At 38.3% G+C, this 24,991-nt stretch overlaps 1 protein-coding gene across 2 annotated transcripts in view; it reads left to right on the top strand.

Moving 5' to 3' along the window:
* LOC139730740 (speract receptor-like) overlaps positions 1-24,991 on the top strand; it is a 533,152-nt gene that overhangs the window by 415,938 nt on the left and 92,223 nt on the right. For both annotated transcript variants that reach the window (XM_071641605.1, XM_071641604.1), the window contains 2 exons: positions 22,496-22,636; positions 23,853-23,976. In XM_071641605.1, the coding sequence (XP_071497706.1) occupies positions 22,496-22,636; positions 23,853-23,976 (265 nt within the window). The remainder of the gene's footprint in view (positions 1-22,495; positions 22,637-23,852; positions 23,977-24,991) is intronic.

Raw genomic sequence — 24,991 nt, 5'->3', positions numbered from 1 at the left:
GTGGTTCTTTTGTTGTGGCATAACATGAACACAAAAGGGGACCGAAAATTCTTTTGCAAATTAGCAGACATAATGCCGATTCTCCGACACTAGCGCTCCGTACGTCACTGATTCCTGCTATCAGTGGCGAAGAAAGAATGATGGTTACTTGATTATCTACCCCTTGAAAGCAGGAAGTTCACCTTTTATTGTTCAAGGTTTCGTTATGCGTGGTTTATTCGGATACAAGGCGTAAACAGCGTTGTCTGAGTTCTTTCATTGAGAATACACCTTTCAATAGGCAATTAGCACTGCTATTTAGCAAGGCTGTTGAGGCAAATTCTTTGCAAACTTGACCTCTCAACTGTCAGCTACACGATGAACAGCTATCCTTCCAACATTCCGATTACAAAAGATGAAGAAGCACACTTTCAGTAGCGACACTGCAGCTTTCTGACGCTTTCTCAAATACTTCCAAAAGACTCTATGACAAGAGTTAAAATATCCTACAGAGAGAAAACGAGCCAAAGATGGACATCAATCATTGTTTGTCTTCCTATCTCTCTCCCTGCTGGCTCGGCCCAACCCATTCTAACAAGAAGAGGACAAAGTCTTTGAACCAGGGAAATTACACATAACATACATCTGTCGAATTAGTGAATTAATTATTACACAAATTGTTGTCTTTTCGAAAACGAAAATGAATAACTTTCTTTATTTCCAAAAATGAACTTTGAACAGCCCGTCACATACCAGGGAACAGTGATAATCATTATTTGAATTGATTAATTAATGAGGCCAATAACCTTTGTAAAAGGCGGCAATCCTGGTGAGCTGAGCAAGACTGCATGACCAGCGATGTGCGTTTGAAATGATACACGTCATTTTTAGTGTGCGAGTATGCTCTCAGGAGGTTCTGCACAATACCAGAAGAAGAAGAAGAAGAAAAGTACACACATGGAGAGCTTGCAAAGTCGCTATTAGCCCAGTTAAGATGTATCAAAAATTTTCTGTACACATAGACAAAACATCAAAGAATCAGAATCCGTCATTAAGAAAAAAAATTGACCCGAGTAGTGCTTTGGCTCATTACAGGGAAACTCCCCGTGCGAATTATGACTCATTTTGACAGAGCGCCACACGTGAACAGCAGCGCTAACTTCCGGCGTGAAAACAGATATGTACATGGTGAACATGGTTTGAACGCATCAGAGTAGCAAATTGCCACACAAATCGTCCAACATGCGATTGGAAACTCACTTGTCAATTGCAGCAAATGACCTAATTGTGTAAGAAGAAAACTTAGAATATTTTGTGTATTAGAATACATTGTGTGCTTGTAGTAAATATGACAAGCAGGTTGACTCAAAAGACAGCAGAGGAGAGGAAAGGAGCGGTCATATATGACATATTCAAATATTAAACGTCAAAATTGCACCAAACTAAGTAGTCGTGTTTGTTTGTTTGCTTTTAATAATGAATACCATCGCACAATGCAATAAATGCACGGCATGAAAAACAAAACGAAAAAACAGGAAGCTTGACCCATGCCAGCTCTAGCAATTTTTCTGCCTTCGAAAGGGTCTCCAATGATGAAAAAACAAATCAACCACAATAAAAACGCGATTTGTAAAGATGGGGATACAAATGCGCCACCCGCTCCTGATATGTACACACGGGCATGGCGTGTGGATGCCATTGGGTAATGCGTGCACCATACACACCAGCAGGCTTGCGATTATCGTATCCGCCATCTTGAAAAACATACTGGTATTATCAAAAACAATATATTTCGGCTCCATACACTGAGTTCCGAGAAAATTTGACTCTCTCCTGCAGTGAGCCAATCAGAAGGCGTTGTGGTTGCATCGTACGGATTGGTGATTCTCACCTCGCATCGCCGCTCGGACATTGGGGAGTTTTCGCTACACGACGCAGCCGGTAGTTGAGCGTGCCGTGTGCAAAATTTGCTTCTGCGCATGATCAAATCCGAGAAACGTCCCGTCCTGAGTAGTCTAGCTTCTGGACTCTTTTTACTCGTAGCGGTGATTCAATGTACTCGACAAGCCGTATGAAGGCGTGACACCCGAGGACTGCGATACGCCGAGAACTGCGATACCCGAGAAAAAAGAGTCCAGTAAAGGGCTCACACCTGTAAATAAAATGGAATGTCACAGACCCCTTCACAAATTCGTACCAAAGATACCAAAATAAATGAAGAAAAAATTAATTAAAAATCATTAATGCAGTCTGCCATAAAACTGAATAGCTGCAGATATTGAGTATGAATTCCTCTACAAACTGCATTTTGGTTTGAAGATAAAAGCTTTTCTCATGGAATTTGAAGGGACTATATTTCATTGGGTGCGTGTACGAAAATAGGTGATATTTTGAGTGAAAAGAACTCGTAGTCTGGCTTTGCGGACCCTTGGACAGAGTTTGAGCCAAAGAACCTGCCTTGGAAATTTGATGGATGACAGGGTATAGCTCACTTATCCAGGTTAATGAAGATGAAATACCTCATTTCTCCCAGCTATTTTACAGAATTTTTTGAAATTTGAATTTTAACACACGTCTCTATGGGGAATTATTTACCCGTGTGAGGCCTATGGAGAATGCACGCAATGCACACAAGTCAATGGGAAGTATTCATCCCATACAAGCTCTGCTGGTTTATGTTGATCTATTCTGTCAAATCCATCCCCCTACCCCCCCCCCCCTCTCTCTCCCCTTACCCCTTACCCCTCACCCCTCTACCCCCCCCCCCCCAACTCTGCTTAACTACAATTTGTTTTCTTATTATGCTCTTGTGGTACTTGTAGAAACTAGTCATCAGTATCACACAACTTTGAATGAGTGTGTCATTTTAATGTATTTCTTTGTTTGGGCCAGCACTGAAACAGCTCAAAATGCATGAAGTTAATCTGTTTGATAAAGAAAAGTGTTATGCAGTACTTTTTAGGCAATAAGGTGATGATGACACCCCCTTAATCAAGAATAACTACCTGCATCTATGTATTCATCTTATGAAAAATTAATCAAAACTGCAAGATTTATTTTTGAAAAAACTCCAAAGGGCATCATTTTCAAAAGTGTCTCTTTGAGAAGCTTTATAACCCTTGAATGTGCAATTTCCCATATGATGTAAGGGCAAATATCATCAAAAACACATTTATGACATTAAAAAGTCAAATAAGAAATATGACCTCCACTATAGGGCTCACACCTGTAAATGAAATGGAATGTCCCAGACCCCTTCACAAATTCGTACCAAAGATACCAAAATAAATGAAGAAAAAATTAAAAATCATTAATGCAGTTTGCCATAAAACTGAATAGCTGCAGATATTGAGTCTGAATTCCTCTACAAACTGCATTTTGGTTTGAAGATGAAAGCTTTTCTCATGGAATTTGAAGGGACTATATTTCATTGGGTGCGTGTACGGAAAATAGGTGATATTTTGAGTGAAAAGAACTCGTAGTCTGGCTTTGCGGACCCTTGGACAGAGTTTGAACCAAAGAACCTGCCTTGGAAATTTGATGGATGACAGGGTATAGCTCACTTATCCAGGTTAGTGGAGATGAAATACCTCATTTCTCCCAGCTATTTTACAGAATTTTTTGAAATTTGAATTTTAACGCACGTCTCTATGGGGAATTATTTACCCGTGTGAGGCCTATGGAGAATGCACGCAATGCACACAAGTCAATGGGAAGTATTCATCCCATACAAGCTCTGCTGGTTTATGTTAATCTATTCTGTCAAATCCATTTCCTCCCCTCCCCCTACCCCACCCCCTCTCTCCCCTTACCCCTCACCCCTCTACCCCCCCCAACTTTGTTTAACTACAATTTGTTTTCTTATTATGCTCTTGTGGTACTTGATCTTGGTAGAAACTAGTCATCAGTGTCACACAACTTTGAATGAGTGTGTCATTTTAATGAATTTCTTTGTTTGGGCCAGCACTGAAACAGCTCAAAATGCATGAAGTTAATCTGTTTGATAAAGAAAAGTGTTTTGCAGTACTTTTTAGGCAATAAGGTGATGATGACACCCCCTTAATCAAGAATAACTACCTGCATCTATGTATTCATCTTATGAAAAATTAATCAAAACTGCAAGATTTATTTTTGAAAAAACTCCAAAGGGCATCATTTTCAAAAGTGTCTCTTTGAGAAGCTTTATAACCCTTGAATGTGCAATTTCCCATATGATGTAAGGGCAAATATCATCAAAAACACATTTATGACATTAAAAAGTCAAATAAGAAATATGACCTCCACTATAGGGCTCACACCTGTAAATGAAATGGAATGTCCCAGACCCCTTCACAAATTCGTACCAAAGATACCAAAATAAATGAAGAAAAAATTAAAAATCATTAATGCAGTTTGCCATAAAACTGAATAGCTGCAGATATTGAGTATGAATTCCTCTACAAACTGCATTTTGGTTTGAAGATGAAAGCTTTTCTCATGGAATTTGAAGGGACTATATTTCATTGGGTGCGTGTACGGAAAATAGGTGATATTTTGAGTGAAAAGAACTCGTAGTCTGGCTTTGCGGACCCTTGGACAGAGTTTGAACCAAAGAACCTGCCTTGGAAATTTGATGGATGACAGGGTATAGCTCACTTATCCAGGTTAGTGGAGATGAAATACCTCCTTTCTCCCAGCTATTTTACAGAATTTTTTGAAATTTGAATTTTAACGCACGTCTCTATGGGGAATTATTTACCCGTGTGAGGCCTATGGAGAATGCACGCAATGCACACAAGTCAATGGGACGTATTCATCCCATACAAGCTCTGCTGGTTTATGTTAATCTATTCTGTCAAATCCATTCCCTCCCCTCCCCCTACCCCACCCCCTCTCTCCCCTTACCCCTCACCCCTCTACCCCCCCCCCCCAACTTTGTTTAACTACAATTTGTTTTCTTATTATGCTCTTGTGGTACTTGATCTTGGTAGAAACTAGTCATCAGTGTCACACAACTTTGAATGAGTGTGTCATTTTAATGAATTTCTTTCTTTGGGCCAGCACTGAAACAGCTCAAAATGCATGAAGTTAATCTGTTTGATAAAGAAAAGTGTTTTGCAGTACTTTTTAGGCAATAAGGTGATGATGACACCCCCTTAATCAAGAATAACTACCTGCATCTATGTATTCATCTTATGAAAAACTAATCAAGACTGCAAGATTAACGCAGAAAAAACTCCAAAGGGCATCATTTTCAAAAGTGTCTCTTTGAGAAGCTTTGTAACCCTTGAATGTGCAATTTTCCATATGATGTGAGGGCGAATATCATCAAAAACACATTTATGATGTTAAAAAGTCAAATAAGAAATATGACCTCCACTATAGGGCTCACACCTGTAAATGAAATGGAATGTCACAGACCCCTTCACAAATTCGTACCAAAGATACCAAAATAAATGAAGAAAAATTAATTAAAAATCATTAATGCAGTTTGCCATAAAACTGAATAGCTGCAGATATTGAGTATGAAATCCTCTACAAACTGCAATTTGGTTTGAAGATGAAAGCTTTTCTCATGGAATTTGAAGGGACTATATTTCATTGGGTGCGTGTACGGAAAATAGGTGATATTTTGAGTGAAAAGAAGTCGTGGTCTGGCTTTGCGGACCCTTGGACAGAGTTTGAGCCAAAGAACCTGCCTTGGAAATTTGATGGATGACAGGGTATAGCTCACTTATCCAGGTTAGTGAAGATGAAATACCTCATTTCTCCCAGCTATTTTACAGAATTTTTTGAAATTTGAATTTTAACACACGTGTCTATGGGGAATTATTTACCCGTGTGAGCCCTAAAATATTTTCGCCTGATCCAGCAGGGTCAAGAGTTCACGCGAGAGTGGGTCATGAATATTCACGATTCGCAGTCAATCAGACAGTTTTACTGGTTAAGCTGGTATCTCACTGAGCGGCGAACGTTTGCGAACGTAGCGAATTTGAGATTCGCCAACTTTTCTGACGAATGTTTGCGAAAAATCAAAGTTCGCTTCTGCCATTAGCGACAGTTAGCGACTTTTAGCAATGTTTAGCGACAATTAGCAACACTTTAGCGAATGTTTGCGAAAGTGTTTGCGAACACAGGTGGCGACTATTAGCGAATGTTAGCAAATGTTAGCGACAATTTTGCAAATGTTAGCGACAGTTTTGCAAATATTAGCAACTGTTTGCGAATCATTTGCGACAATTTTGCGAATGTTCTTGGACCTAGAAAAGTACTAGGCGATTGTGTATAGTAAGACCAATAAAACGACATAAAACCTTCCACTGAATTCAGATCTCTTGTGACAACCGTTCAAGATGGATTTCCAGGATATGGAAATAAATTTCTGCCAAGAAGAGGCTCAAGGTGTTGCTATCCTTGAAGAGCTGCTTTGTCAGGCTGCTGCTACAGCTATTCTCTCTAAAAAAGAAAGAGTGAAAATGTTCACTCTTGAAGAAGTGAATAACAGAAAAGAGTGAGTTTCAAGTGAAATTAGAGTGATTTTGGAGTGAAAATGTTCATTTTCACTCATTTTTGAGTGACCTCAGGGATCACTCCAAGATTTTCGAGTGATCCCTGAGGTCACTCCAAAATGAGTGAAAATAGATATTTTCACTCAAAATTCACTCCAATTTCACTCAAAACTCACTCTTTTCTGTAATTCACTCCTTCAAGAGTGAACATTTTCACTCTTTCTTTTTAGAGAGTTGTGCAGTATAAGAGAAATAAAATAAAGAAAAACAAGAAAGGAAGAAGAAAAGAAAGAGATTCAGAGAGTGCTTGATGCAGAGGACAGACTTTAGTCAATATGAAAAGCTTTTGAAGCAATTACAATCATGATGGAGATGTCAAGAGCTTCAAGAACTTTCTAGAGTGGAACCTTGTCTGTTTCAGAATCTTTTATAGGAACCATGTGGTTACTTGTTCGCAAGCAGTGGCGAATCATATAAAAATGTTAGCGACACCGTATTACGACCGTTTGCGAATTCTTACGAGTGTTTTGCGAATGTTTGCGAATGTTTGCGAATGTTTGCAACTGTTAGCGAAAATACAAATTCGCAAAGGTTCGCAAAGAAATTTTGAACATGTTCAAAATTTCTTTGCGACAAGAAAAACTGTTTGCGACACTAAAAACCGTTTGCGAACTTTCTTGCGAATGTTAACGAACCTTTTGCAACCGTTTACGAACCATGGCGAATTCCCAAATTCGCTACGTTCGCAAACGTTCGCCGCTCAGTGAGATACCCCCTTTAATGAGAATGCCAGCTGATCGCACTCCCGCTGGTAGTGTGTGTGGTAGTGTGTGGTAGTGCTGCCCATCTCACCTCCCTGAGTACTGTCCTAAGCATTGTGCACCAAAATAGGGGGTTGTGTTCTAAAGTTTGGTCCCAGCCAGGGAGGTGGAAGAAAAAAGATGGAGTGTGCTCTTTTGAGTTTCCTTTGAAGTCATGCGTGGCCCCGACAGCGTTTTTTTCCCCCTCCCGTAATCCCATTACTCACGCTCGGCGCACTGCAAGTCGTAAATCTTGTGGCGGAAACTCACGACGCGAAATGCATTGTGGTCGGGGAATAAAATGGCGTCCTACGGTGTGAGCACAGAACTCTATGTGTAAGCAGTGGTGTAAGCAGTGGTGGTGGTTCTGGCGATCGTGATTTTGACGGAGACGAGTTTGTTGAGGAGGAATTGCTTCTTTAGCAAATTCAAAATCACATTGACACAGCAACTTAACGAAATTTGATTTACAATTGAAACTGAAACTCAGAAAGTTAGTTGGGCCTTGGCTTGGAAATTGGAGGCCAAGGCAAAGGCAAGGCTCAGGACACTGTTTAATAGCGCAGCGTCACCTCCACTCCTCAGGTATGCTGCCTAGCAAAAGCATACCTAACGTTAGTCCTAGCTAGTAGACTCTAGTATTTCACAAACTAGAATCTAACCACTGTTAAACGTTAGATTCTACTAGCTCCAGAGGTGTACTCTACTACTTTTTAATTCAATTTTTTGTAACGTTAGAATGGGGTAGAGTCAAGCCGATTACCGGTATTTACCGATGAATGATCGAGGGAGAGTGAGGCGAAACGCTGTATACTAAGCTCTGTTTCCCCCCTAAAATATACTTACAGCATCATACATCTAGGCTTTTGTAGATATCATCTTTAATTCTCTACGGAAAATTATTATAATAAAGGCTGATATGTCTAATTTACACTTTTTAACACTCAACTTTCCATTCCAATATGTATTTACTAGTAACTCAAATTCACCGAAACAACGGCAATGAACGCTGTCCCGACGCCTACGCGGCGGCCCTACAACAACCCGACGAGTACGCTGAAAAGCCCCAGCTCGCTCGGGTGCAGACGAAGAAAATCCCGCTTCGGTCTCTATGAAGCACTACTTTTACACTCGAACTGTTTGAAAACACGCTCGAACACGCTCATGTAACTTATATTATTTTGAAGATAAAGGTCAGGCCTACCTCTCTAACTATAAAAAAAATGCGGAAATGTGCGGAATTTCTCATAATCGATACAGAAACAATTATGATGACATCTCTAGCGCACAAAACTAACTGCTCAGTAACTCCGTCGTTTGTGTACCGATTTCGCTGGTTCAAACGGCAATCTCCTCAGCACAGTCTGCTGAACCAGCGAAAGGTATAGACATACCACGCTACCCAATTCTTGAGCCATAAGTTGTAGATTTCGAAGGGGGACGTCTTTCACTGAATGTAATAGACTGCCAAAATGTTGAATATGACGTCATTTTGTCGGTGCCACGCATCGCTTCAAAGCCCGATTTTTACGAGCGTGTGTTTATGGAAGGCCTGGAAAGGAGATCATGTTGCGTCACTCTAGTGTGCCGGAGGGTGATGGGTGGACCGATAAGGCCAGATTTTGACATATTTATCACAGAATGAGGGTTGGATTTCAAGACGTAATCGGTGTAAGACCACTTGATTTTTTTCTCTGAGGGAAGCTCTCAGAGTGCCATCTCCATCTTTCTTCCACCTCCCTGGTCCCAGCTGTACTAGTAATACTTCGGCCGCCAGGTCATCATACTGCATTATGTTACGTGCTTTCTTTATGCATGATGAGCGACAAGCTGTCCATTCCATGATTTCATGAAGTCATCATATAAAGTCTTTACATAAAATCTCGAAAATACCAAAGACTCTCATTATTATGTAGCTATATTATGTATACAAGAGAAGTAAATTTAATTACATATCATCAAGTCTGTGTAACTTATGGGCAAAAAGTCTTTTCATGAAACGTAGCCTTCAAATAGGGGAGCTGTACGACGATTTAATACGATGAATGACGACATGGCCGCTGATGAGGTACACAGACAAAATTAATGTTTCATTGGACATTAGGCTTATTGCAGGTTACAGACTTTATTTTAGATCGATTCCTCCGAGAATAACAGAATGACATCCGTAAAAGGGTCAATCCCACTATATCCGCTCAAATACGTGATTTTCATATACATGTATGTCACATGACTTTTGATCAATATTCCATTATATAAGAATGAGGAATCCTGTGTCATAGAAGTCATATTATGGTAAACCAACTCTATCAAAGATAACCAGATGAAAAAAATACTATGAAAAAATATCACTGTAGGAACCAGATTCAAATAGTCGATCGTGCAAAGACGCATGTCTCAAAGATAGATTTCTGTTTTTGAAAGCCTGTAGATAGGAATTTAAAAAATAGTCATGGTCATCACAGGCAAGTGAAATTCATTGGATTGCGGGGTAGGATAACGAAGAGTTTCGTGTTTTTGTTTTTTTTTTAATATAGATCGAGTCAAATACAGACGGGAGATAATTTTTGTTAAGTTTATAAATCGTCCTAAATACAAACAATCGAAATTGTTTATCTTTACAACAACAACAAAAATCCCATGAAATAAAACATGCTGTTTTCGTAAAATAAAATGAAATAAAACACTAATTCTTCCTCTTCAGAAGGCATATTTCATCAAGAGAATTCAATATGTTATGCTAGTTTATATCAGGTATTGAAAAATCGATATTGGTTGCCATTCAGTTGTCTATTCGCAACTTCTGTTCGAGTGAATGAGCCTTCCCTGACGAATTCCACACGGTATTTTAAGATTCAACGAAACATACGTTATACCCTGCTATGAGATTTCTCCTCAAGGATTATGACAGCCTAAAAGCTCAACTGCAAGGAACTCCTCCCATATCTCACTATAGAACCCATTAAAGTCACTTTATTATCTCATTTCCATGGAAAAGTGCAGGTGTGAAACGTATACGTTACGAAAACTCACTCCCTGGCCAACATAACTCGCAGGATTCATCCATTTATAAACTAATACAAACGCTTTGAGGGAATGTATTCTTAGCAACAACTTTCATAGTCAAACTACTTCATCTAAATGTAAAAGCAACATTATTCCCTTGTGTCCTTTTACCAAAACACTTGGACTCACAGATTATGCTGGTAGTGCTATATTCGTGAGAAAGCTGGTTGAGACAGACTTTTTTTTATTTTGTTTTATCAACTAATTCATCTTTGCACATCACTTTAGTTTTTACACTCATTGGTATAAATGTGTGACGGTAACGACAATTTTAATAACATTGATACACACAATGAAAATAGTAACTCCGCTCTTAATCTGAAATATTGTAACCGTTGAACGAATTCTTTTCGAACAAAAAAAAATCAACTTGGCAAGACAAATCTACACTATTATTTACTAACTTTTGTGTGAACACGGAGAGAGTAATCTTTTGAGTTACGTACAATAATAAACATGGGTGAGCACAGAGAGACAAGATGGTCCGTTTTCAAGAGTCACAAATGTTGTGTTGGATGACGTCTGCAGAATATTGTATTCCGTTGAATGTTTAAGTCCTTTCTGTAGTCTTATCATTCATCAATAATATTGTTTGACCCTCTAATGTCATTAGAGAATATAATAAGGTTCGTTATTCCGAAGGTTCTTTATTCTCGAGGTTCGTGATTCTGCTATATGTACTACTGAGTTTTAATGTCTTTTATAGGGCCTACCTGTGCGTTAATCCGGGGTTTATGGGGCTGGTTAAAATGGTGCGTTCTTCCAAAGGTTCTTTAATCAGAAAGTATAATTATGTCTGCTATTCCGAAGGTTCGTTTATCCCAAAATAAACTAACGCTCACTATTTTTTTTTTTCTGATGATGAAGTAATGTTCATTAGCCGAAACTTAAAAGAAGGGTTTGTATACGTGTACTTGTAAACAGCACACTTTGGAATATTGCGAACATTAGTAGCCATCACAACGATACCCCTCTTATGTTCACACGGCATGTGCTGATACGTGGCGATAACAATATGCCAATTCTTTTAATTTTATTAACTGAATGGATTTTGAAGTTACAGGAGGGTTACACACATCTATTTTCCCTGAAAAGGTGTTAGTGCTAACAGTATGCATTAAAGCAAAACAAAACAAAAGGAAACAAAATTGTAATGGTATATTAAGCGTTAGTCGAAGGATGATGATACAGCATGACATTGTTAAATGATACATCAGAAGCAGAATGCTTCACAGACGCAGGTACACAGTGACTCAAATTGTCTTATGACTTCTGAAAGTGAACACTTTTTTTAATGGGTGCTCACCAATGTGAACGCAGGATGGAATACCGGTCATTCTCATTGATACACAGAAAATGGGGAAAAGTGAATAGGATACCACTGGCAAATTACGTCCCGCAAAACCATACTGTTGAAAAGACATGCAATTTCTTCTCTTTTTTTAATGGTGGTGGACTTTGTCTGTATGGTTGGAAAGCAATACCCTGAAGTACCTGGTTTAGCAAATAATTATTTAGACATCACAGATGATATAACTTTCGAGCCCAGCTATTAGTAAAATTGCATTTATATACATCGAACATCTTTAATATAAATATTAATGATGCGCAGTGTGGGGCACGACATATTTCAATCTGTCTTAACGGTAACGTACTATTAAAGATGTTTCATTGGAAATACCAGATATTTCTCCTTTAATCATGCTGTTAATGAACATCTTTAATTATCATCCAACAATGAAGGATTTAAAATCTAGGGCAGCTAGATAAGCTTTATAGGAGTGTTTACCATGTTGTTATCATGTTATACGTATTGTTCTCGGGGTGAACCCGGGAAACTGTGGTATCATAAAGTTTCATGAATAATGAATAAGTTCATTTTGCACTACGATATAATATTCGTAAGCAAGTGTCTAATTTATATCTATGCCCTTCAGCATGGTGTTGTGGAATTTGTCTGTTATATTAAGGAGGTTCTCTCGCCTTCTTGATGATTATAGTTTACCTCCTGATGGTTAAATGCCATCATCATTATAATGCATGGTGAATATCAGAATTGTATGATATCCGCTGGGATTGTTAAATGCTAAATAAGGGGGAGGGGAAGAGAATCACATTTCCATCTTGTTCAGAACCAATGGGCAGACTTCAACCAGGGAGGTGGAAGAAAAAAGATGGAGTGTGCTCTTTTGAGTTTCCTTTGAAGTCATGCGTGGCCCCGACAGCGTTTTTTTCCCCCTCCCGTAATCCCATTACTCACACTCGGCGCACTGCAAGTCGTAAATCTTGTGGCGGAAACTCACGACGCGAAATGCATTGTGGTCGGGGAATAAAATGGCGTCCTACGGTGTGAGCACAGAACTCTATGTGTAAGCAGTGGTGTAAGCAGTGGTGGTGGTTCTGGCGATCGTGATTTTGACGGAGACGAGTTTGTTGAGGAGGAATTGCTTCTTTAGCAAATTCAAAATCACATTGACACAGCAACTTAACGAAATTTGATTTACAATTGAAACTGAAACTCAGAAAGTTAGTTGGGCCTTGGCTTGGAAATTGGAGGCCAAGGCAAAGGCAAGGCTCAGGACACTGTTTAATAGCGCAGCGTCACCTCCACTCCTCAGGTATGCTGCCTAGCAAAAGCATACCTAACGTTAGTCCTAGCTAGTAGACTCTAGTATTTCACAAACTAGAATCTAACCACTGTTAAACGTTAGATTCTACTAGCTCCAGAGGTGTACTCTACTACTTTTTAATTCAATTTTTTGTAACGTTAGAATGGGGTAGAGTCAAGCCGATTACCGGTATTTACCGATGAATGATCGAGGGAGAGTGAGGCGAAACGCTGTATACTAAGCTCTGTTTCCCCCCTAAAATATACTTACAGCATCATACATCTAGGCTTTTGTAGATATCATCTTTAATTCTCTACGGAAAATTATTATAATAAAGGCTGATATGTCTAATTTACACTTTTTAACACTCAACTTTCCATTCCAATATGTATTTACTAGTAACTCAAATTCACCGAAACAACGGCAATGAACGCTGTCCCGACGCCTACGCGGCGGCCCTACAACAACCCGACGAGTACGCTGAAAAGCCCCAGCTCGCTCGGGTGCAGACGAAGAAAATCCCGCTTCGGTCTCTATGAAGCACTACTTTTACACTCGAACTGTTTGAAAACACGCTCGAACACGCTCATGTAACTTATATTATTTTGAAGATAAAGGTCAGGCCTACCTCTCTAACTATAAAAAAAATGCGGAAATGTGCGGAATTTCTCATAATCGATACAGAAACAATTATGATGACATCTCTAGCGCACAAAACTAACTGCTCAGTAACTCCGTCGTTTGTGTACCGATTTCGCTGGTTCAAACGGCAATCTCCTCAGCACAGTCTGCTGAACCAGCGAAAGGTATAGACATACCACGCTACCCAATTTTTGAGCCATAAGTTGTAGATTTCGAAGGGGGACGTCTTTCACTGAATGTAATAGACTGCCAAAATGTTGAATATGACGTCATTTTGTCGGTGCCACACATCGCTTCAAAGCCCGATTTTTACGAGCGTGTGTTTATGGAAGGCCTGGAAAGGAGATCATGTTGCGTCACTCTAGTGCGCCGGAGGGTGATGGGTGGACCGATAAGGCCAGATTTTGACATATTTATCACAGAATGAGGGTTGGATTTCAAGACGTAATCGGTGTAAGACCACTTGATTTTTTTCTCTGAGGGAAGCTCTCAGAGTGCCATCTCCATCTTGCTTCCACCTCCCTGCTTCAACCAAGATTGCAAGGAATCATCCTTTCGGTAGAAGGACCAAAAGTTCTTTGTGTATGGGGGGGGGGGGGTTGGAGTTCTCGTAGCTAGCGAAAGGGAGACTTCTGGACTCTGAAATTTCTTATTTCTGGTTACAGTTTGTTATTCTAAAGGTTCATTTTCCCAGGGTTTATTATTACGATGGTTCGGTATAATCCAAAATGAAATAAGGTCCGTTTAAAATACTCAAGGATTGTTCTTCCGAATGTTCGTTTGTATAGTCCGTAAAAGAAAAAGAAAGAAAAAAGTTTGCAATCCCGAAGGTTCGTTCATGTAAAACGAAAATTGGTCAGTAATTCCGAAGGTTTCTTATAAGTATGCAATTTTTCCATTTTAGGATTAACGAACCTTATTTATTATTTTTTTTTTTGGGGGGGGGGCTATCAAACCTTCAGAATAATGAAGTTTCTCTTATTTTCAGATTTACGAACCTTCGGGAAAGCAATGCCTATTCAATTTTTGGATTAACAAACCGTATAGCGTACATAAGGTTTGCCTTGTAAATTCTCCAAACACGTCATTCTATCATGCTTTGGTGAATTAGGTCTGAAGAAAATACCAGCTTATTTTTTTTTTTAATCAAAACTGATACAATGACATTCCTTGTGAAACTCAACGCGGTAAACCGTTGGGCCTATGCTCACGTAATCAAAGCTGTTTTTGTATTCTAGCCTGTTATACTTTATAGCACACTATCCACAAGAAGCCTTGATGGCTACAATATTTCATCGATGAAATCACTTAATTTCATTGTCAGAGCCACACTGAAGAAAGATTTGTGGATGTTTTTATTTGAAATTGCGTGGTATTTAGGCCCTATGCTGATAGTATTGAGGTTGTGAATTATTGTTCTCCAGACATAAAACCCAATTGTAAACCTACATTACGTTTATACTTGGTTAAAAAAAAAAGGATTTCAGAAGTTCAAGGCTTCATTTAATAGGATTGGCCCACAAGTACAACATACACAGTCGACTGCAGTCGAAGTATACCCAGTCAATTTGCATATAATATCAATTTGATATAGAATCAGTGCCTCGATCTTCAAAGTGTTTATGGATTCACTCGGACACAGTGCAGCCGATTGAAATACACTGTACCTCTCTCTTACCAAATTCTGTTAATACAAACAAGATCGCAAAATCAAGAACATGTCTAAAAATGATACGAATAGTCATGCGGCTACTGTTGGGCCCTATTTCTTTGTTTAAAGTTGAAAAAAAAAAAACATGAGAGAGAAATCACTAGAGATAAACGATCGTAGATCGCCAAACATTGGAGCTATATTGTTCGTAGCTCCATGGCCAAACTAAACAATATTATACTGGGTATATTATTTATGCAATGCATGCATGCAGTACTGCACACCAGAGTACGTGTACCTCCATGGTGAGACCAGGGAGGTGAGACTCACCTCCCTGACAGATCTGCAGGGTGTTGGTAGAAAGGTACTGAACTGTATAATACCTATACATTTGATGACTAGTCTAATCCAAATTCAGCAGTAAATTCAATTTTATGTGTTCGTATTAGGCCTGCTATGAAGAAAAAGGTACTGTATCTTTTCTCCAGAAGAATTGAATGATCTGAAACCAATTTGTGACGTATATAAATCTACATGTAATTAATATAGCTCACATACGAAGTCAGATAGATGCGAATTCCATTTACTGAGACTGGCTTAGTTTGATAAACAAACTACTACCACTCTCGGTGGGAGGGACCTGTCAGAGCGAATGATTTATCGCGTTCAGTCAAAATCTGACTGAAAGTCGTAAAAATACAACTTTCTTCCCGGACTCTTTTTCGTTGGGCGCGCAGTCTCTCGATTATCGCAATCAGAAAATTTGCGCCCTCTCTTGGTTTATCGCACCAAGGAAAAGGGGACGGAGCCCAGACTACGTCCTGGGGAAAACGAGTACGGTTCTCGGCCAAAATAGCGTTCGGTCCCGATGCTAGGCAGGAGTCAGCCAGCCAGCCAATCAGCGAGCTTCTCTCCACGCCTCCGTCCTAATAGGAAAGCGAAACTACTTAGATACGGGAACGGGAGTCCAAGTACGTGGACTGTCACAGTTGATTGCTTCCGCGTATTCTCGGTCTTCCCGTCGTGTAGCGAAAACTCCCTATTGTCTTTAAGCAATAGGTGAATCTTCAAAGCCTGTTTTCTCGAAATTTTGTCAGGCTAGCTAAATTAAAAGTTGCATTATATTTCGCTTTATATGCCCACTTACGGTGTTTTATATCAATGCAAAGTTTAGGAAATGGGCAATGTGATTCAATGAAAAAAAAAGAGAATTTTCAAAATGCCCGACTTTTGCCTGACACCGTTGTCGCCGGTCACAATTGTGTGACAGCACTATACAAAAAGATATAACACACAAACTTACTCTACACTCTGACCACTCCGCGATTCCAAGGTATTACAATTTACTTTCACCAATTACCCCCACGTGTTTTACCACTTGATGTGCATTCAACCAATGTATATATAACTGCCCACTCAACCAATCAATATGTATAGATGTCCGTGTGCAACAGATCACTCGTAACCCCTCCCGTCAATCTATTGCTCCGTTCCTACTGCTATCCTTGGACGAAATACGGGGAGGGAGGTCACAAACAGGAGCTTTAGGTTCGACAGACCAAATCAAAAAGGGACGTTGCCGCTCGCGAGCCTAAGAGTACACCCGCAAGCAATGGAAATATCTATTTCAAACTTCAAGTAGACTCAAGGGATTAACTTTCCCTTGTCAACAGTGAATTGGAGCTTGCTCTAAAATTACTACTGAGCACGACAGTTGAATAATGTCCATACCTAACTGTTCGAAATAGAGTGGCTCGTCTTCGCTTGGCTACAGAGCAAAGAAGACTTCATCGTGGACACTGGCATCATGATGTGTACAAGGGAGACAAAGAGTTCGTCGATTACAGGGAGAGGATGGGTGTTGTCTGCACTTACGGGGCGACATAAAACGGCTTATATACTGCAGGACACTGTTGGAAGGCAAAGACTTTTGCCGTTCAACGTTCTATTAAAGGTGGCAGACGCTCTGGTGAAAGAAGGAAATGTTTCCCTGTTGACGTCGTCAACAAGGTAGTGGATATTCGACAGTTGCGAATCCAGGAGGGGGCGTACCGGGTGCGCCTCCCCCCTCCCCCTTTAATTTTTTTTTTTTTTTTACATAAAAGAAATAAGAATAAAAAATTGAAAAGGGGTGGATGCGCCCCCTCCCTCTTATTTTCTTTTTTTGGAGGAAAAGTCAGTCGATTGTGTTGCGCTTAAAGGACAAATTCACCTCCACACGTGGATGAGTGAATGCAGGAATATTAGTAGAACACACATTGAAGGTTTGAGGTAAATTTTGCGCAGTCACTGCTGGATGATAAGACGTTTACAGTTTATGATGTCACATGCGTAAAACAGTATAAGGGAAATATAAAAAGAATTCTTTAAAGTACACATTCCCTCCATTTGTCACTGTCTCATGTTAACGCAATATTTTTCTCCCATGCCTTTTAAGAGGCAAGTCAAGTGCTCCTTTATTGTGCGAGGAAAGAGAAAATATGTTCAATTTTCTTTATATTTTCTTTATCTCATTCTACACATGTGACATCACAAGCTGTAGTAGTCTTTTCATCATGGTGGCTCTGTAACTATTAAACTGTTTTTTCCGATTTTCCTCAAACTCACTGATGTGTTCAATTAATATTGCTGCATTCTTTCAATATATTCACTGTTTGCTTGTCAAGTGATAAAATCCGCAAGTGGTAAGAGAAAATACCTGTCAGGGCCTTTTTTCAGGTCAGCTGATTAAACCCGGAAGTGGCACCAGAAATATAAAGTGCTTTGCGCCCCCCCCCCCCCCCCTTTAAGTGTGGTATGCATATGCTTACCAACTGAATGTTGTTTTTGTAACTCGTTTCCAAGAGACATACGGTAATCTAAGTCATGAACATGTATTTCCGGTAAACAACTCATTATTCAACTCGTGTTTGTGCACTTCTGAATATGGATGAGTTCATAAACGCTATTTCTTCTTCTGATATAGATAGTGATGTAAACGATTATCAGCCAGCTGCACTGAATTCCCTCTTACATTCTTATGATAGAGAAGAAGGTGAAGACTCCGATTTTGTTACTTCTTTAAACACAGAAACCCAAGATCTGAAGCTTGATTTTGACGCTAATGATGCGTCTGCTCGAAATGAAGGCCAACTTTCTCACTATCACTTGGAAAAAGAAATGATTACACTTTCCCATTCACACTCTAATGAGCTTTTTGTTTCACATTTCAATATAAGAAGCCTCAATAAAAATTTTGATAAATTACTTGTATTTCTCAACGAATTACAATTTAAACACAGCATAATTGGTCTCAGTGAAACTTGGCTCAAGGAAACGTCACCTTCTTCTCTATTTACCTTAGACGGTTTTAAATTAGTTACCAACAACAGGATTACTAAAAGAGGTGGTGGTGTTGGTTTTTACGTCACGCAAAATTTAAACCATAAACTGTTAAATGAATATTGTATTATGTCTGAATGCCTTGAGAGTATTTTTATTGAGGTCATGACCCCTACTAAGGGGAATATCATTTTTGGGGAAATTTATAGACCTCCGCATTCCAACCTTAATGAATTCACTGAGCGGTTTCACAATCTTCTCTCTAATGATTATTTTGATACAAAGACATGCTTCATTATGGGTGATTTTAATATAAATCTTTTAAATTGTAATGACGCTTTATGCAGTCAAGATTTTCTTAATTTCATGTTGTCAAAATCCTTCATTCCTCTTATCAGGAAACCTACTCGGATATCTGATGCTACTTCTACTCTCATTGATAATATATTCGTTAATAATGTTTTTACTGATGTTACTTCTGGTATTGTAGTTTCTGATATCACCGATCATTTCCCGATATATGCGCTTGTACCACAGTTTTCTATTAGGAAAATGCCAACCCTTAATTCAGGTTCTCGTGATATGTCCGAATGTAATCTTGATAGACTTAGAGAGGGATTGAGGTCAGTTGATTGGTCCTCTGTTTATAACCAAAGAAATGTAAATTCGTCCTTTGATGTTTTTATGAACATCCTTATAAATATGTGTAATGTTTATATACCCTTATTTAGACGATTCAGATCAAATTATAAGAGAGTACCAAAACAACCATGGATTTCAAAGTCGCTACTTAGGTCTATCAATAGGAAGAATAAATTGTTTTACAGATACCGAAAATCTCCGAATGATGTAACCAAATCCCGTTATATTCGTTACCGCAATGTACTTACTTCTTCGTTGCGTTTAGCCAAGCAACTGTATTTTGCAAATCAGTTTGAAAAATGCAAGTTCGACATTAAGAGCACGTGGAGGGTGATAAACACAGCTTTGAAATCTAGCACTGTTACAAATTCCCCTACTCATATTTTGAATGACGGTCATCAAGTTGATGATCCACAGGAAATGGCCGATGTATTTAATGATTACTTTGTTAACTTAGGACCTGATCTTGCTAGCAAAATACCAAATACCCAGACAACTTTTCATTCTTTTTTAAAAGACAGGAATATACAAACCATGTTTTTCATTCCTATTGTTGAAGAAGAAATCAAAGAAATTGTTGATAACCTAAATATTAAGAAAAGTATAGGTAATGATGGTATTTCGGCTTTTCTTCTGAAGAATATAATAAATGAAATAATTTCTCCACTCACTTATATTTTCAATCAATCTTTATCTAGTGGCAAAGTCCCAGATAATATGAAAATCGCTCGAGTTGTTCCCATATACAAAAAGGGTCCAAAAGAATTTGTGAGCAATTATCGCCCGATATCTCTCTTAACCTCAGTCTCAAAAATTCTTGAAAGGCTTGTTTATAAACGAACTCTTAGATTTCTTGTTAATTGCAATATTCTTTCTAATTTCCAATTTGGATTCAGAAAACAGCATAGCACAACTCACGCATTATTAGCCTTCATTGATAAAGTAGCTCATGCTTTAGATGATGCTTCCCACACCATCGGTGTTTTTCTCGATTTTTCGAAGGCTTTTGATACCATTGATCATCAAATTTTGCATTATAAGTTAAGCCATTACGGTATCCGTGGGAGGGCTTTAGAGTGGTTTAAAGACTATCTCACAAACAGAAAACAATTTGTTTACATAAATGGCTATGAGTCAGGTATGACGTCAACTTCTTGCGGTGTCCCCCAGGGTTCTCTTCTTGGCCCACTTTTATTCATCCTGTACATCAACGATCTCCAAAATTCGTCACAGATTCTTTCTTTTATTTGTTTCGCTGATGATACAAATTTATTTCTATCTCACCGCAATCCCAATACCCTCGTAAGTATAATGAATAATGAATTGAAATCTGTTCAGTCCTGGATTTACGCTAACAAGTTATCATTAAATGTTGATAAAACACATTACATGTTATTTAGCAATTCTTTGCAAGTTATTCCTGATGATGTTAAGATTAATGATATTAACCTAACCCGAGTAGATAGTACAAAGTTTTTAGGACTTTACATCGATAGTGACCTTTCCTGGAAAACTCACTTTAATTTTTTAAGCAAAATTTTGTCACGAAATACAGGAATCCTAAACAAACTGAAACATTTTTTGCCCAACCATATCTTGCAGATTGTATATTCAACCATGATTTCCCCATATCTTAATTATGGAATTCTTGCGTGGGGTAACGCATCTAAATACTTACTGGATTCACTTTTTCTTCTTCAAAAGCGAGCGATCAGAATTATTAACCATGCTGGGTATTTATCTCACACTAACGCCTTATTTCAGAAAAATAAGATTTTAAAACTGATAGATTTGTTTGGTTATAATTTAGGTATTTTTATGTATAAACTTTCCTCAAAAGATCTTCCTGGTGTCTTTTTACAGATGTTCATAAGAAACAATTCTGTCCACCACTATCCAACTCGCCAGAGTGACGCTTATCACCTTCCACGAACTCGAACAGTTTTCGCTAAAAACACAATTATGTATACAGGTCCTAAATATTGGAATGATCTCCCAACAGAGGTTAAAAGCTGCTTGTCATTATCATCCTTTAAGCGTAAACTCAGACAGCATGTATTGAATAGCTACAACACACAAGTGCACTAAAATTCCTTTTTATTATGCTGATGGCTGCTCTGTTATACTACTCGGTTGTTGCCATGTGAACAGACTCATGCATATACATTTTAGTTGCATGCTCTCTCAAATTCCTTCCCATCGGTGTTTTTCCTTCCACTTCTAGTAAGACCATGGTCGTGTCGCATAGTTTCCCCTCCTTTCTTTCTTTCCTTTCTTTTATGCATCATTGCAGCTGGCTGGTATATCACATATAGGAATTGCAATTGATTCATGTTCTCCATTTTTTAATCTTTCCCCGTGTCTATGGAAGCCGGAATGTTTAAACCCTAATAGTACTTAAGTATTTACGTCATTATCACTCCCATGTCTAAATTGCTATGAGAGCAACTGCTATAGTGTGCAGCATGTGGTTACTTGTTCTCATTTTATCACACACATAAATGCATGTGAGAAGAATCTTCTGAGCCCCGAGTAATAGTCATTCTCTTTTGTTTATCATTACTTTTGGTCTTAATTGTACCCGTGCTCCTCATCCTGTTCCCCTTACTAGGCTTTTGTTGGGACCTACACTCAACAAGCTTTGCTTTTTAGTAGGTTCCATCGTATTTCTCTTCGCATCTTTTACTTTGATTGAAAATGACACATCGACCGTTATGTATTACTTTTGTATTCCTATTTCTTCATGTATATATCCAAGCTCGACATTCTGTATTATATTTTGTTATATACCATGTATTTTCCATCGAGAAATACGAAAATAAATTGAAATTGAAATTGAAATTAAGGAATTTTGGTGGATCCGCCCCTGTCCTACCACGACGTCTGCATGCCCTTTTTTCATGCCAAGATGGACATATCCGCTCTAACTGATTAACAATAAGGAATATACTGTAAAGCTATATAATTGATCTGTGAAATCATCACAGAATATCCCCAAAACTGACAGAGATTAGGAATAAGTGCCTTAATCCTTAATAGTATGACTGATGTCTTCATCATCGATTGACGCTCGAGACACTTATCCATTAAAACCGGCAATTCATTGCAATCATTGTCAAAATATGCTTAACAAAAACATAATTCTGGTAATGAAATAAGGTGTTTAGGTTACATAGTGACGCTCTGAAAATTGGTCAAATTAAGGTTTCCGAAGATGTATTATTTTTGCAATATCGATTGTGTCCAATTCAAGGTTATGTGTTGAATTGTCTCATATCAATGTGTTATTTTCTGCAGGAAACCAAACATACTCGACAATATGATCTTGATTATGGAAAAATACGCCAACAACTTGGAAGAGATCGTAGAAGACCGCACCCAACAGCTTATTGAAGAGAAAAAGAAAACAGACAACCTATTGCATCAGATGCTACCAAAGTAAGATTGGATGAAACTTAATCTTTGATCGTAAAGAATGAACTATTTTAAGCAGAAAAAAAAAATAATTGAAGAAGCAATAACTTTTTTGACACACACACTAACGTGTATTTTATATGCCATCAATCCATTTCCTCGGAAGAAATCAAGGAGAAGTATAACGAACAAGGTTCATATTGCTGAGGCGTATGTCTCTAAGTATTTATGCAGATCTCACATATAACCTCAAACTGCAAAAATATTTCAAATAAATGTTATAAATATACAAATATATATATATATATATATTACCAGTAGTTTGCTTTTGGAAACCTCTTTGAGTGACATTATGATATAGTAACGTTTCTGTCAATACTCGAACAAGCACTTAGCATTGCATGAACCGCACATGATGTTGGTTATGTTCTTTACCATATTTTATATATCAACTTTACAAGAGTGGAGGTGAAATAGAAGTGTGAGATGATACATTTCGTATTGTGACATCATAGTGACACATATTGCAGTACTGGGCATGCTCCCAAAATTATAGTAAGTGAAGTGCATGTGTAATGTTGATAATTTTTTATTTTTCACAGTATTTCACGTGTACGAACTCCTACTTACCGAGAACGGCCATGTAAAAGAACAGGAAAAACGAGCGCTTCCTGATGTCAATTAAACCAATCTATACATTTCATGCAAATACAACCACTACAAATATTCAATTTCTCTTGACATACCCAATGCAATATTAAGTCGTGTGTCCTCATGCGTTAAAAATATGTAGGCCCTTCTATCTGTACATTTTTATCAATACTAGCGTTATACCACCCGTTTATAACAATCTCTATTTAAAGGCATAATTTATTATTTGCAGATAAAAGAAAAACCCAGCATTAGTGCTTCAGAATAGTTTTAAAATGTGAGTTAGGGATTGAAACAACCGATGTAAAAATGTTAATCAGTATAATTGATTTTAAGTGTTGTTAAATATACACAAGGTGAACAATAGTTATAATACAAATGTTTCTCGACTAAACCGTCTACAATTATGGTTTATTGAGAAGAATTGTGATATCTCCTTATGTTTTAGACTTTATTGCGAATTTTTTACTTGGTAGAATGTTTTGTGATACAACTGACCTACACATATGCATCAAACGTGATAGCTTGAACATTTTTAAAATCGCTGCTCCCAATGGTAAACAGTACCTTTAACATTTGAACTTGTTAGACCGGTGGCTAACCAACTGAAGAGAGGTATGCAGGTCGTGCCAGAGTCCTTCGACTGTGTCACTATCTTCTTCAGCGACATTGTCGGTTTTACAAGTTTGTCCTCAGAGAGCAGTCCCTTTGAGGTAAGGTTCATTTGGATACATTTTCTTACTCTGATCGAAGATGTTTGCTCAGATAACGCTGCAGATGGCCTGCACAATTAATACTTAACGCACATTATAACGATGTCTTCATAGACCGTTGCTAATTGGGCGACGAATCAATTTCTCTCACCGGAGTACTTTTTTATTACTATTCTTATTTATTTATGGTATCATGGCACCATGAACGAAAATTAATCACAACTCCAACGCAAGCTCAGCAAATTATGACATTAATACATTTAAATATGAATCATAGGTATGATCTTGAATGCACTATACTAGATTATTATGCACAACAAATGCATAATTAGCCCATGTACGTTTTTATTACGCCGAGACCTTCCCCCTCCGTGAAGTAGAATTACACGAGGGCCATTTATGCATTTTGAGTGTAAATTCGCGAGAATGTGATAGTGCATGAAAGAGCATGTACAATTTATTATAGTAAATGAAGTGTACCGGAATTTAGATGTTAAACACAGATGCGTCTAGGCTAGATACGGCCTACCCAGGCCAGTGCACGACCATGGTTGGATTCTGCACAATTAACAATCAAAAGTCCACCGTACAAGGTGTAACTTTACTGTTCAGTTTAGTTTAGTTTATTATCTGCATTCCGTTTTCATTACAATGTATAACAAAATTTGACGATATGTCATGAATCATATGAATTGTTCCGACGCATTAGTACAAATTGCGGGGTACGATTGTACAAAGACAACGTATAGGGGAAAAATAAATATGCAGCAATGTCAAATTGAATGTAAAGGGTACGATAAGGAACAGATCAAATTGGATGTAAAGAAGATATAAACAATATCATATGAAGTTGGAAACGCAGGGGACCATCTTCATAAGCAGAGCTTGACTAGGAAGATGGCCCCAGATAGGCTTACAACACAATAAATCACAATGAATCTTAACATACAATTCTGTATCGCCATTCATTATTCACGTTGTGGCTGGCATACCAATACCATGTTTACTGCAAGAT

This window comes from Diadema antillarum, unplaced genomic scaffold, assembly GCF_040938485.1.
Source record: "Diadema antillarum isolate AM-2024a unplaced genomic scaffold, OU_Dant_1.0 seq00000331_RagTag, whole genome shotgun sequence".
In the NCBI taxonomy this organism is placed as follows: domain Eukaryota; kingdom Metazoa; phylum Echinodermata; class Echinoidea; order Diadematoida; family Diadematidae; genus Diadema; species Diadema antillarum.
This window is presented reverse-complemented; position numbering and strand designations above follow the sequence as displayed.